This window comes from Cervus canadensis, chromosome 6 (genome assembly GCF_019320065.1).
Source record: "Cervus canadensis isolate Bull #8, Minnesota chromosome 6, ASM1932006v1, whole genome shotgun sequence".
Lineage (NCBI taxonomy): Eukaryota > Metazoa > Chordata > Mammalia > Artiodactyla > Cervidae > Cervus > Cervus canadensis.
Genome location: NC_057391.1, coordinates 66,921,279 through 66,936,467, shown reverse-complemented (window position 1 = coordinate 66,936,467; position 15,189 = coordinate 66,921,279). Strand labels below are relative to the sequence as shown.

General features: G+C 40.6%; 1 protein-coding gene across 1 annotated transcript in view; it reads left to right on the top strand.

The window, feature by feature from the left end:
- The window catches only part of CCDC175 (coiled-coil domain containing 175), a 69,693-nt gene that overhangs the window by 53,706 nt on the left and 798 nt on the right, over positions 1 to 15,189 (top strand). The window contains exons 17-20 of the mRNA XM_043472211.1: positions 1,367 to 1,469; positions 4,629 to 4,672; positions 6,113 to 6,275; positions 15,033 to 15,153. Of these exons, the coding sequence (XP_043328146.1) occupies positions 1,367 to 1,469; positions 4,629 to 4,672; positions 6,113 to 6,275; positions 15,033 to 15,118 (396 nt within the window). The 3' untranslated portion in view covers positions 15,119 to 15,153. The remainder of the gene's footprint in view (positions 1 to 1,366; positions 1,470 to 4,628; positions 4,673 to 6,112; positions 6,276 to 15,032; positions 15,154 to 15,189) is intronic.

Sequence of the window (15,189 nt, the reverse complement as noted above, 5' to 3'; positions counted from 1 at the left end):
ATCTACTAGGCCCTGGATGACCCTATGCTTATATCTTATTCATTCATCACTCTTTGTTTTGATGATCTCATCCCTTCATTCAACAAACATTTTAAGCATCACTGAGTCCCAAGTTCTAGGGAAGAAACAGTGAACACAAATATGGGTAAGACACTGTCCCAAACCCTTAGAAAGCCCATAGTCTGGCTTGGGAGACAGGTATACAAATGTATAATTACAATTTGGTTGTTAAGTGTGACAATCCACCCAGGGCACATATACATAGTCACCCAGAGCACAAGCATTTAATCACACCAGGTGAGGAGCTCCAGGAAAAAATCTGACCTGGTGCCATTAGCATAGAGGTAGGATTTACACCTGGGAGATAGGGAGATTCCTTGAGGACAGTTAATGAGAACAGTGAAGTGTGAACAGAGTCGGAAGAAAGACAATTTTGAAAGAGGAAACAGTAGAAGTGGAGCCAAAAAGGGGGACTAAAAGACTGAAAAGGGGACTAATAGAGAGTTACAGGAAGCCGCCTGAACTAGACAAGTCTATAAACAGTGATCCATGTTCAAAGAGAGCAAGAATGATGACATGGATTTGGCTTACGGTAGCTTTCACTTAGATTTACTACAAAACCTGCCAACAAGCTGTGCAAAGACTGACACAGGGTCAAGGCTGCATGAGAGCCCCTCTAGCACGTGCTTATGAACAGTCCTACGGAGCAGGTCCATGTCTGCTCCTAGGGCGCTGGGACCATTTCTAAGATTTTTATCAGCAGTTTCTAGTGTTTGACAATTTCTCTCTTGAAACAGGGCCGGTGCCTACTTTATATCCCGAAGCCCACATTTTTCAGAGTTCCCAGACTCTAGGTTCCCGAGCACTGGGTGGTTAGAACAGAAAGCCACGTCTGTGATATCCAGACCACCACTGTGACTGCCACCCAACCCAACGAAACAGCCAACCAGAGTGAGCAATTCCACAGGGTCTCCTGACTTGATAATTCATCTCTCTGAGGTCCTGTGAATACCTCCAGTGAGGCAACATTGCTGCCTTGTAGCATATACTGAACACACATTTTGCCAAAAGGATAATTTTTTTTTTCTGTGGACACAGTGCATTTAGGCAGCATTCATTTTTGTGGCAAATTCAGAATATCATGTTTATTTGGGTGAAGTTGAAATGCTTACTAGGAAGCAAAGTCCTTTCTTTCCCTCACCAGAATGTTAACTTAGCAAGGGCTATGTTGACCACTGTCACCTTTGCAGCTAGAATGGCAGGACACACAGAGGAGGGATCAATAAATGTTTGCTAAGTGACTGCACAGATTACTAACCTACTATAATTCAACAGCTAAAAGCAACCACACACCTTTACTTTCTAGTATATTGCATACCTAAAGGACACCATAGAGCAATACAAAAGGGGAGAAGAAGACTTAATGCGCTCCTCAAGTGACCTGTCCTGTCAGCTGACAGATCTTCAGAGTAAGTAATGTGTCATGAGTGACCTTTTACATATAAAAAAATCAAGTTCTGTTTTGTTTAAATCAATGTTACTGGTTTGATATAATAAAATGTACCCATCTTAAGTTCAATGAGTTTTGACAGGTGTACATACCACCAGAACCACTACAAGAAAGATACAGAACACTTTCATCATTGAAAAGCATCCCTTGTGTCTCTTTATGGTTCATTTCCCAGTCTACTTCCAGTTCCTAGAAACCACTGAAGGACAGTGCCTTCTGTCCTTAAGGGTTAGATATAATGGAGTGATAGAACATGTACTGTTTTGTGCCTGGCTCCTTTTACTCACAAAACTTTTTAAAGATCCATCTATATTGTTGCATTTATCATTATTTGCTTTTTTATAGCTGTATAGTGAAAGTGTGTTCGTTGCTCAGTCATGTATGACTCTTTGCGACCCCAGGGACTGTAGCCTGCCAGGCTCCTCTGTCCATGGAATTCTCCATGCAAGAATATTGGAGTGGGTTGCCATTCCCTTCACCAAGGGATCTACCTGACTCAGGGATCAAACCTGTGTCTCCTACATTGCAAGGCAGATTCTTTACCGTCTGAGCTACCAGGGAAGTAGCTGTATGGTAGTGGTCCTTTAAATGGATGTACCATATTTTGTTTATCCCTTCACTAGCTGAGGAACATTTGGATTGTTTCCATTTGGGGGTTACTATTTGTGTTTTTGCGCATATTTATTTTAGTTTCTCTTGGGTAAATACAAAGGAGGGGAATCACTGGATTTATAAGAAATGGCCTATTTGCCAAAGTAGTTGTACAGACTTATCATCCTAATAGCAGTGGGATACTCCAAATCCTCACCAGCACTTAAAATTGTCAAAACACTTAAAATTGTTGTCGTTTTAACTGTTTACTAGCTATGAAATGGCATTTCCTCTTGATTAAGATTTTCTATTGACTAAGGTTGTTAAGTATCTTCTCATGTGTTTTTTTGGCCACTTACGTATCATTTTTTATGTCGTGTTGTTGACAAGTTATCTGTTACAACATGACAAGCATTACAGATTACTTTGCTCACAAATTGTCAGTTTGGTTAGAACTTAGTGGAGGCAACTCCTGCTTGTCCTACCTGACATCAGCTGGGGCAACTTGATGGCTGAGGGGTAATTCAGCAGCTGGAGGCTGGAGTCATCTGAAGACCCACTCACTCATGTGTCTGGTGTCGATGCTGGCTCTCAGCTGAATTCAAGGGAGACTGCTAACCAGAACACCTCTATGTGGCCTCTCCATATATGTAGCTGCTTGACCTGCTGTGTTTCAAAAAACTAACATTCCAAGAAACAGCGTAGAAGTTCAAGGCATTGTGACTTGACCTGAAAAGTCGGTGCCACGTGTTTTTCCGAATCTTTTGCCCATTGCTTTGTGTTCTTTGTGTTTCTCATCGAGTTAAAATATTTATATAGTCTGGAAGGGAGTCCTTTGTCAGTCTAAGGCTTGACTTTTCATTTTCTTAATGGCCCTGGAAAAAAGTTTAAAAATTTCTTTTGAGCAAAGTCTGCTTTATCTAGTTTGTCTTTTTAGCATTAGTATGTTTTGTGTCCTTTTTTGCCTAAGCCTAGTTCTCTGAATTTTTCCTATGTTTTCTCTATTAGTTTTTCAGTTCAGTTCAGTTCAGTCACTCAGGTGTGTCCAACTCTTTGCGATCCCATGGATTGCAGCACGCCAGGCTTCCCTGTCCATCACCAACTAGTTTTTTAGCTTTAATGTCTAGATCCCTGGTTCAAGTTAACTCTTTCATATGGTATGAGGTAAGGGTTGAAATATAAGGGTTTTTCTCTTATGCATATTCAGTTGTTCCAGCACCATTTTTGAAAAGACTTTCCTTTTAGCATTGTATTACTCAATGACTTTTTTAAACAATCAGTTTTATGAATCTGTTCCTTTATTCTAAGTATCTGAATTTATACCAACATCACACTGTCCTGATTGCTATAGTTTCATATTCAATCTGGAAATCATGTAATGCAAGTTCTTCTCATTTGTGCTTCTCTGTTAGAATCATTTTGGCTATTTTAGATATTTTTATTTCCATATAAGCTTTAGAATTAGCTTATTAATCTACATACATGCATACCCCTGCTGGGATCTAAACTGAGTTTGTGCTGAATCTATAAATCAATCTGAGGAGAATTTACATCTTAACAAAGTGAAGACTTCCAATCCAAGAATACAGTATATACCTCCATTTATTTAGAACTTACTTAATTTTTCTCAGCAAGATTTCACAGCTGTTAGTGTTGTTTCAGAGGTCCTCAAGACCATCCTCAGTCCCAGTGATTAGCTGTAAGGAGTCATAGGACTCAGACATTGTTATACTTGATGGTTATTGTCTGTTACAATGAAGGATACCAAGTAAAATCAGCGAAGGGAGAAGGGCTTGGTGGAGACTAGGTGCAAGCTTGCAGGTGACCTCTCCCAGTGGAGTTACAGTAGAGTTCCATCCCTGTGGTATGCATTTAATTCCCCCAGCACTGGTGTGTGACACATGCGAACTGGTGCCAGGCAGGGGAGCTGACAGGGTTGGGTGTCCAGGGTATTTATTGGAGGGGGTCAGGCACATGGGTGTGCAGTGCGTTTGTGAATGACCTCAGCGACTCAAGCAGCCACTGAGGTGCTCAGGTGGTGTTTTCCTTTACAAGGTTAGTGTGGAAAATTGCACCGATTGATTTTGGAATGTCAAACCAATCTTCCACTCCTGCAATAAGATCCACTTTTTCAAAAGCAGTTACTGTTTTCATATTTTGCTGGATTTGATTTGTTAATCTTTGAGCAGATTTCCGTGTCTGTGTGCAAGCCTGCCTTACTCAGCTTGCACCTCCCCCTCCCACAGGAGAGCCCAGTGACCAGAGGAGGGCTCCCTTCTTTCAGGTATCACTGTTCTGTGTTGCCCATTCTCTAGTATCTGAAAACTGGATATTGCAGCAGATTTATTTGTTTTATATATTTAGTCCCATTTTCTGCTTTTTTACAGTGGGAGGGCGAGTGTTAGTCTGACATTTCAGAAGTTGAAACTTATAGATGAAAATAGTTTTTGAGAAACAAATAGCATTACTTTAATAAAAGGTTCAAATTATTTCAGTAACCTTTGCATTTTAAAAATCTTTAATTTAGCACAATATTCGGATTTGTGGGCTGAATTTTGGACTACACTTAAGGTGAGCTTTTTTGTGTTGCTTTCATAAGTATCATATTTATAAGATGTCTACCTACCTAATAAGTGTGTGTGTAAGGAAGGAAGACAGAGCTCATGTGATCATCACATCCTAAAATGTGTCCTTTGTGCTGCTAGAAAACAAATCTCAACTGAATCAGTTTTAAAGACTTTATTGGCTTTGTGCAACACCTCACAAACCAGGCAGCATTTAGCTAGCAGATAGGAAGAAGCTCTGGGGAGCTGTACAAAACGAAAGACTTTTATAGGCAGAGGGAGCAAGAACAAGGAAGTCATTCCAGGCAAAAATGGCAGGTTCCATATTGCAAGGCCACTTCCCCTTCAGGGATGGCAGGGATCAACCAGGCAGATTACCTATTTAGTGCTGATCAGGTAATTTCTGATGGACTGGTTAAGATTCCATTTCTGAGAGAACTGAAACTAATTAAGTCTCTCAGTTTGGTGACGTGGGATTTAGTGTAAGTGACTCCATTTTGGGCCTGTTGTCTTATTCTTTAGAATATAAAATGTCATTTTGAAATCTTAATCTTTTGGGAAGCTATCTTCCCACTCTACCACTTCAGCTAAAGTGGGAATGACATTTTTATTTCCAAGCATAAATGGAAGACAGATTATTTTAGGACAAATTTGTCAGTTCTGAACTCTATCTTTCCTCCACGTTTTACCAGCTATGCACCATCTCCATCTCTCCCTGCTTTAGAAGCAGGTAGACTAGACTATAAATCCTGGTTCTTCTACTTTCTAAGTAACTGAAGATTACCTGTGATCCTTGTTTAACCCTTAAACAGAGGCTAAGAGAAGTGCTAGTAATGCCTTTTTTAGATGAAGCTACTGAGACTCAGACAATTGAAGTGACTTGCCCAAGACCAGGCTGTAGCCCTCCAGGCTCCTCTGTCCATGGAATTCTCCAGGGAAGAATACGGAGTGGGTGGCCATTCCCTTCTCCAGGAGATCTTCCCAACCCATGGACTGAACTCAGGTCTTCTGCATTTCAGGCAAATTTTTTACCATGTGAGCCACCAGGAAACCCCATTGATGAACTTTCGGGGATTTAAAGCTCAGATCTCCCTGATTGCAAAGTTCTTTCTCTTACGCTGCAAGCTGCACTGAATCGCCTCTGCAGTTCTGTGGTGCTCCTAAGATGAGCTGGCTTCTTTATGCCGCCGCTGCCACCACCTCTATTACCCTACCCAGTTAAAATTTTGAGTTTAGTGAGCATTCTATTAAATCTCATTTGTTAGTCCACTTTTCTAACATCCTTTACAGAACTTTGTGAATTTTCTGTGTACAGACACTTATACACAACTAGTACCAATAGTGTGTATGTATTTTTGTCTTGTGCATGACTCACTTGTACAAGATATTTTTATTTATTTTGTTGCTATTTATATTCACATACCCCCAAATGCTATTTTTTTTTAAGGAACTGGTAGAAAGTGCTAATGAGATCTTGAGAGAAATAAAAAATCTGATAGACAAGCTGTGTGAAAGAGATGAAAAAATTGAGCAAATCAGTATTTTGCTTCAATCAGACCTTGAAGAGATGCGTAGTCTTATGGAACAGGAATCGGAGACAAACTTTCTCAGTAAGTAACATCTCAAGAACTTTCTGCTATTTTACTGTCACTGGTGACATCAAAAATAGCCCCCCAAAAGAATGCCAACCAGTAATTTAGTTATCTGCAATAATCTATTCCCAATAATATCACATATGTTCACTGAATGTTGATTCTCATTTGTGGGATTGAATATGGCAATGTAGCAGTGTTGGGCAAGCCTCCCTTTCATCTTAGTGAGTCTCCTAAATAACTGAATCTCAACTTCTCTCTGATTTTTAAAAATATTCCTCCCCCCAAATCTTTTTAAACTCTTTTACATGCTTCCTTGTCTTCTTAAAAGAAGATATTGAACATCATTTTGCCCTTTCTTCCTGAGCTGGGTTTAGCATTAGAAACAGGAACTGTTGCCTTCTCTGAAAGTCTAATGATGCTTTCTGGATCTTCTGATATGTTAACACATCGATTATAACACAACTGACTCAAGAGCAAGCAATGCAGTCTTTTCAGAGGAAGATCAACCTTCATCCTCAGTCCCTACTCTAGAGTCATGTTAAACACCAGGGCCTCAGAACTCTGTCCATACCAGGACTGCAGTGAGAAGCAGAGGTGAATCCTGGGACAATACAGCCCAGGGATCCCAGGGCTGGAATCCCTTGAAAAGGTAGGATGGTGGAGGTAGAGGGCGCTGTCAGAAGGAAGGAGAATAGAGCATAGGGGAGAGATGGAGAGGTGAAATGAAAATAGTATCATCTGACAAGTGTAAAGATCTATTAGAGGTTATTCAGATTTAAGAGCATCATCATTAGATAAACCATACTAAAGGTGAGTTGTAAAAAATAAAATAAGTGAAATAAAAGTAAAATGAAAGAAAGTGGCACAATTAAAAACATCTAGCTATTTGGTAAAAAAAAAAAAAAACAACAGTGTTCTGAGGGTGTTGCTTGATAAAAGAAATAATGTTTTAGCAGCCACTAAGGAATTTTGTGGGTGAATCTTCTTATCAGCCAAAAAGCTGTGTTTGTCATTATGTTCCACCTTGATGATACTTATTATGTCTGCATGCTCAGTGGCTTCAGTCATGTCAGACTCTGTGATCCTATGGACTGAAGCCCTCCAGGCTGCTCTGTCTGTGGGATTTCTCACGTAAGAATACTGGAGCGGGTTGCCATTTCCTCCTCCAGGGGATCTTCCTGACCAAGGGACTGAACCCGTGTCTCCTGCACTGCAGACAGATTTGTTTACCCCTGAGCCACCAGGGAAGCCCCTATACTTATTATATCTTATTGCACAAAGGGTCTTTGTGCATCTTGCTTAACTCTGCATTTTCTTTGTTAGGTCAGGCCATCCCTAGTAACTGTAGATCAAGTAGACTTTTAAAAGCTAAATAGTTTCTTCAATTGCACTGTTTTCACATGAGAAAATCTTCCCTTTTTGTCTGAAACCTGATAGAATATTTACATTGGAGCAAATTTAAATGTACTATGTTGTAAAGCTAAACCCCCTTTCTTGTATTTTGAGAACTGATAACCTATTGAAAGTGGAGGATTGCAGCATGGAAATAATGGAAGGCCCCCCAAACGAGAACAAGCCGAGGCATAAAGCTTGGTAGAACAAGAGAGTCAGTGTCACCATCACTTGTTTTTGGCAGAGATTCAGAGGCAGGCAGGGGAGTGGGAGAGGTTTAGTGTTGGGGGTGAGGAAAAGGAAAGCTTCGGGTGTGTTCTGACTGGAGGTTGTTGGCTTTGGAAAGCTGGCAACAGGCTGACTAGAAGCTGGATAGATTAGTGGAAGCCTATGTGATAGATTAGTGAGCATATTTGGCTCTTCTCTGGTTGGTTCTGAGTTAGAAGAAGGGTTATAAAGGAGGGAAGTTGGCAGTCATTGATCAAATGATGACTATTCTGGGCTAATTGCATATATGGTCAATTCATGGGTCTATTGTCAGGTATGGTCTGGCCATTGTCAGTTTGTATATTCCATTTTTCAGCATGGATTTTAATTTTTACTTCCATTTCAATTTAAGATATCGTGTACAGAAGAGAGTAATATTAATAGTTGCTTTGTGTGAAAACCAACCCAAATAAAATATAAATAATGGGCTTCCCTGGTGGCTTAGCTAGTAAAGACCCTGCCTGCCATTGCAGGAGATGCAAGAGACATGGGTTCAATCCCTGGGTGGAAAAATCCCCTGTAGAAGGAAATGACAACCCACTCCAGTAGTCTTGCCTGGAAAATTCCCTAGACAGAAGAGCCTGGCAGGCTACAGTCCATGGGGTCACAGAGTCGGACGCAACTGCACACACATGGGTCAATCCAATATATGGCATTCATTTTTATATCATCCAAATGGTACAATCATTTAATTAAAATTTAAGTTCATTTGATAGGCAATCAGTATACATGACTCTTAAGCTGTGCTTATTCTAGGCAACTGGAACAAGTTCCAGTTAATATTAATTATGAAATATTGCAAGTATGAAAAGCATAAAAGTCACACACACCATCAGGCAAAAATTTTAACATTTTTCCCATGTTATGGTATTCCTGCCACACAGAACAAGAACATAATTGTTGTTGTTCAGTTGCTCAGTTGTGTCTGACTCTGCGACCCCAGGGACTGCAGCATGCTAGGCTTCCCTGTCCACCACCAACTCCCAGAGCTTGCCCAAACTCATGTCCATCAAGTTAGCAATGACATCCAATGACCTCATCCTTTTTCATCCCCTTCTTCTTCTGCCTCCAGTCTTTCCCGGCATCAGGGTCTTTCCAAATGAGTCAGTTCTTCGGATCAGGTGGCCAAAGTATTGCAGTCTCAGCTTCAACATCAGTCCTTCCAATGATTATTCAGGACTGATTTCCTTTAGGATGGATTGGTTTGATCTCCTTGCAGTCCAAGGGACTCTCAAGAGTCTTCTCCAACACTGCAGTTCCAAAGCATCAATTCTTCGGTGCTCAACTTTCTTTATGGTCCAACTCTCACATCCATACTTGACTACTGGAAAAATTTAGTTATCTTTTAAATTTTCTGTCTGATATTGTACACATCATTATATATATTTATAGTGTATTAATAGACTGGGGCACATGATATAAACTCAAGAGAGTTTGGAGAGCACTCACCTCAATTTCCGATGATCACAGTTTTTGCTCAGGTTGTCATTTTAACCAAACCACAGACTGTAAGGAAAGTTTGTTGTAGTCTGATGAAAACTTTAGAGAAATTGAAGCTTGGAGGCTTTTAGTTTTAAACTCCTCCCCTATTCTCAGTTGCTGCCTGTGTTCCTAGATATCAACAATGTTGTGGAGATTCCTGAGCAAGTCTTGTCTACAACAAGGGTCACTAAACTACAACCAAGGGGCCAAACCTGCTTCCCTCCTATATTTGTAGGGCTCAGAACTAAGAATGGTTTTTGTATTTTCAAATGGTTAGAAAAAATCAAAAGGATAATATTGGCCAGTACCAGATTCAATAACCTTAGATATGAGATGACACCACCCCTTGGCCGAAAGTAAAGAAGAACTAAAGAACCTCTTGATGAAAGTGAAAGAGGAGAGTGAAAAACCTGGGTTAAAACTCAACATTCAAAAAAGTAAGATCATACCATCTGGTCCCATCACTTCATGACATATAGATGAGGAAACAGTGGAAACAGTGACAAACTTTATTTTCTTGGGTTCCAAAATCACTGCAGATGGTGACTGCAGCCATGAAATTAAAAGATGCTTGCTCCTTGGAAGAAAAGTTATGACCAACCTAGACAGCATATTAAAAAGCAGAGACATTACTTTGCCAACAAAGGTCCATCTAGTCGAAGCTATGGTTTTTCCAGTAGTCATGTATGGATGTGAGAGTTGGACCATACTGATTCATGTCAATGTATGGCAAAAACCATTACAATACTGTAAAGTAATTAGCATCCAATTAAAATAAATTAATTACAAAAAAAAAGAAGAAGGCTGAGCACCGAAGAACTGATGCTTTCAAATTGTGGTGCTGGTGAAGACTCTTTGAGAATTCCTTGGACAGCAAGGAGATCGAACCTGTCAATCCTAAAGGAAATCAAACCTGTCAATCCTAAAGGAAATCAACCCTAAATATTCACTGAAAGGAGTGAAGCTGAAGCTGAAGCTCCAATACTTTGGCCACCTGATACGAAGAGCCAACTCATTGGAAAAGACCCTGATGCTTGAAAAGACAGAAGGCAGGAAGAGAAGGAGATTACAGAGAATGAGATGGTTGGATGGCATCACTGACTTGATGGACCTGAGTTTGAGCAAGCTCTGAGAGTTGGTGATGGACAGGGAAGCCTGGCGTGCTGCAGTCCAAGGGGTCGCAAAGAGTCAGAGATGACTGAATGACTGACCACTACCACCAACTAGAAAATTATATGAAATTCAAACTTCTATATGCGGAGATAAAGTTTTATTCAATCCCAGCCATGCTCATACATTCACACGTTACATTTGGCTGCTTTGGTGCTGCAATGACAGGCACTGTGACCGGGACCCCGTGACTCACCCCACCTGAAGTATTTACTGTTTAGGTGAACAGTAGGTAAACAGGAGATGTTTGCCAAACTCTGTAAGATACCTTTTCCTTTGATCACTCATGGAGTGGGTGCGCTTTCTTGGAAACATGGCAAACCCTAAGGATCATATCCACTGAGACAAATAAGAGAATGAGGGATATGATGATTTCTTTGTTCTAGACCATTCAGTGATGAACAAGCTCTGTTACGTGATGCCTACTCTGGAAAAATTTAAATGTTCTCCTTTTGTGGTTGGAAATGAAAAGAATATCACTAAATTTTATGAGAAAAAAAATATATATTTCTACTGAATATATTTTCAGTCAATAGATTTTTGATTGGAGGACTTTTGATGTAAAAAGCCAGTACTGTTAGCAGCCACTGAAATGTTCCTAATTGGGCATACTGATACTTGAAATTCCTCCTGTTTTTAGGGTTGCATCCACATTTCACTATTAGCTCTAAACTGAATTCCAGAAGTATTTGCTGAAGCCTATTTTGTGCCAAGTACCGTGTTAGGCTCTAGGGTTATAGTGGTCAATGAAAACAGATAATCCCCACCAAATGGAACTCATAATCTAGCACAAAAGACTGCAAATATTAAAGGGCCATAGTATTTTTTGGCTTTGTCACACATGAGGTCTGTGTAGCATCTACTCAGGTCTGCCATCATTAGCAGAATTGTGCCTGCAGTTTGCCAACCCCTGACACAGTGGGAGAACCAAGAATTTATTAAGCAAATGTGTGTAAAGTCTCATGTCATAGGGATTTTACAGGTGGGGCATGAGAACCATGAGAGAACCTGAGAGGGAGAGAGACTTGACCTGGTTAAGGAATTGGGAGAGAGATCTCTAGAGAACTGGAAATGGAGATGAGCTGTAATGGAGCATCTCTGGGTTCTCCGACTCCACTTGTTTCTGCTCCTGTAGGACTGGTACCACATGGGCTTTGGAGGTAGGTGGACCTGGGATCAAATTCCAACTCTGCTTCTTAACACATTATTTAACCTCCACCCTTTAGTTGCTCCAAGTGGCTCAGTGGTAAAAAGAATCTGCCTGCAATGCAGGAGACACAGGTTCAATCCCTAGGTAAGAAAGATCTGGAGAAGGAAATGGCAGCCCGCTTCAGTATTCTTGCCTGGGAAATCCCATGCACACAGGAGCCTGGCAGGCTATAGTCCATGGAGTCTGAAAGAGTTGGACACAGCTTGGTGACTAAACAACAACTTTAGTTGCCGAGGTTGTTAAATATGGATGCTAACAGGAGTAATAAATGATACCTCAGACACAGATTAGGCACTGATGTTTCTGAAGTCTTCTTACTTCCTGAGGAGATAATAGGTCCCTTGAATTACTCTGAGCTACCAGCTCTTGGATATTTCGTATCGAATGGCTTCTGTCACTGGTGGACTTCTAGAGAAGCCCTTGATCTCTTCCAGCTTAACAGCCCTCTCTGGCACCCTCTTCTGGACACAGTGTATCACTGCAGCCCTGCGGGGTCTGGTGTGCTCCTGGTCACTGCACTAGCTGTGTTAGCATACTGAATACCTTTGAGCCCGGAACTAGCCCACGCCTGCAAGCTTAGTCGCTCAAGTTATGTCCCACTCTTTGCGACCCTATGGACTGTAGCCTGTCCTCTGTCCATGGGATTCTCCATGCAAGAATATTGGGGTGGGTTGCCATGCCCTCCTCCAGATCTTCCCAACCCAGGGATAGAACCCCTGTCTCCTGCATTGGCAGGCAGATTCTTTTACCACTGAACCACCTGGGAAACCCACTAGAGCACGTGGCTAGTTACTAAACTGAACACGACTCAGTCCCTGAACCTCAAAGCATATTTACTGTGAGAAACACGTAAGTGAAGAGATGATTAGACTACAGTGGATTCTTCCGTCAGTAGCAAGGAGGGTAAAGAGGCACGTCTGTTCTTTGGGGTGCTGAGAGTACATGGGATGTCTTCCTGAAGGAGCAGTAGACGTGGACTGGCCAGGGAACAGTAATGATGTGCCTGAGTAGAGATCTGCTGGAGGTACTGGTTGGCAAGCATGAGGGATAGGCTTGGCAGACTGTGAAATGCCAGACTTCATCCTGAAAATTAAAATCATTACTTTTTGCTTTAATAGTCTTTCTTATAAATAAATTAATTTTTGGTGTATAGCAAACCTAATTAACCTGCAAAGATTATTTTTAAAGAAGTATTAAAAACAATGTTTTAAACTTCCAAAAATCCCTGAGTATTATACCATATAGTATAATTTAGATAACAGATAACAATTTGTGTACTAATCAAATATCTTGATATGTGCTCTACGAAGACTTTTTTAGGCCAAGAGATATTTTTAGAGAAAGATATAAAAATTTGTGTAAGCTGTTAAAGTTATCTTTTTATGATTGTAATCAAAAGGACTTGATTATAATTATCTATATTTTGATCTCTTAGTTCTGGAAAAGAACCTGGTTATTGAAGCAGAATCAAATTTTCAGTAAGAAATACTTAAAAATGTAATTCAGAAATTTTCTAAAGCCCTGTTGGAAAAATTAAGATCTGAGCTAGGAAGAGTTTAGATTTTAGTTTTCAAACATTAGAGTCACCTAGGGGAAGTTTTTTTCTTTTTTTTTTTTTATTAGTTGGAGGCTAATTACTTCACAACATTTCAGTGGGTTTTGTCATACATTGATATGAATCAGCCATAGATTTACACGTATTCCCCATCCCGATCCCCCCTCCCACCTCCCTCTCCACCCGATTCCTCTGGGTCTTCCCAGTGCACCAGGCCCGAGCACTTGTCTCATGCATCCCACCTGGGCTGGTGATCTGTTTCACCATAGATAGTATACATGCTGTTCTTTTGAAATATCCCACCCTCACATTCTCCCACAGAGTTCAAAAGTCTGTTCTGTACGTCTGTGTCTCTTTTTCTGTTTTGCATATAGGGTTATCGTTACCATCTTTCTAAATTCCATATATATGTGTTAGTATGCTGTAATGTTCTTTATCTTTCTGGCTTACTTCACTCTGTATAAGGGGCTCCAGTTTCATCCATCTCATTAGGACTGGTTCAAATGAATTCTTTTTAACGGCTGAGTAATATTCCATGGTGTATATGTACCACAGCTTCCTTATCCATTCATCTGCTGATGGGCATCTAGGTTGCTTCCATGTCCTGGCTATTATAAACAGTGCTGCGATGAACATTGGGGTGCACGTGTCTCTTTCAGATCTGGTTTCCTCAGTGTGTATGCCCAGAAGTGGGATTGCTGGGTCATATGGCAGTTCTATTTCCAGTTTTTTAAGAAATCTCCACACTGTTTTCCATAGCGGCTGTACTAGTTTGCATTCCCACCAACAGTGTAAGAGGGTTCCCTTTTCTCCACACCCTCTCCAGCATTTATTGCTTGTAGACTTTTGGATAGCAGCCATCTTTGGAGAAGGAAATGGCAACCCACTCCAGTGTTCTTGCCTGGAGAATCCCAGGGATGGAGGAGCCTGGTGGGCTGCCCTCTATGGGGTCGCACAGAGCCGGACACGACTGAAGCGACTCAGCAGCAGCAGCAGTAGCAGGGGAAGTTTTATTTCCTCTGCTCAGCCAGACCAATTCACCACGAGTCTCTGGGATGAGACCCACGAGTATTTTTAGAATTCTCTCTAGCTGGCTCCATTGTGCAGCCAAGTATGGAAAACCATCAGTTTTAGACAAATATATTAACAGTGTAATTGTTAAATTTATCAACTGACCCAAATTAAGAAAATTTTAGCTTTTAAATTACCTGTCCGGTGATTAGCAAAATAACTACCATACACTGCAGCAGTGAGATCTAAGACAAAACTGTGTATTTTCAATGACTTATAAAAAATTATTTAGTAACCTGAGCAACCATAGCTGCTATAAATTATCCTAGTCTTGTTAAGGAAGCAAATTAAAAATGCAAGTATGTATTAAGTATTTCTGAAATTCTTTGCATTTGAGGACTTGTATTACTTGCATGATTTCTCCTTTTGCATGCACATTTTTCTGCTAAAGGAGGACATTGGAAGGGAAGATAATTATTAAAATGACTCCAAATGTAGTGAGACAAAAAGATTGGCCTGGTAATCAGTTGCATGATCCCCCAGCACCTCCCCCACCCCTCCACGCCCCACCCTCTGCTCATTATACAATCGTCCAATTGAGGACTCTTGGGGCAATTTAAAGTTGTAACTCCCTAAACTTCTGTAAGATACACGGAGAATTTTTACATTTGATTTATTCCTATAGAAAAGAAGAAACAGCATCCTGTTAAAGTAATCCACGTCCCAGCAGTTCAATGTAGTATGAAAAAAACATCAACGAAGAAAAGCTAACAAAATACTGGACACAACTGCTGTGAATTCAAAAGGTACAAAACTACAGAAAAAGTGAGTGCATGTTCTTT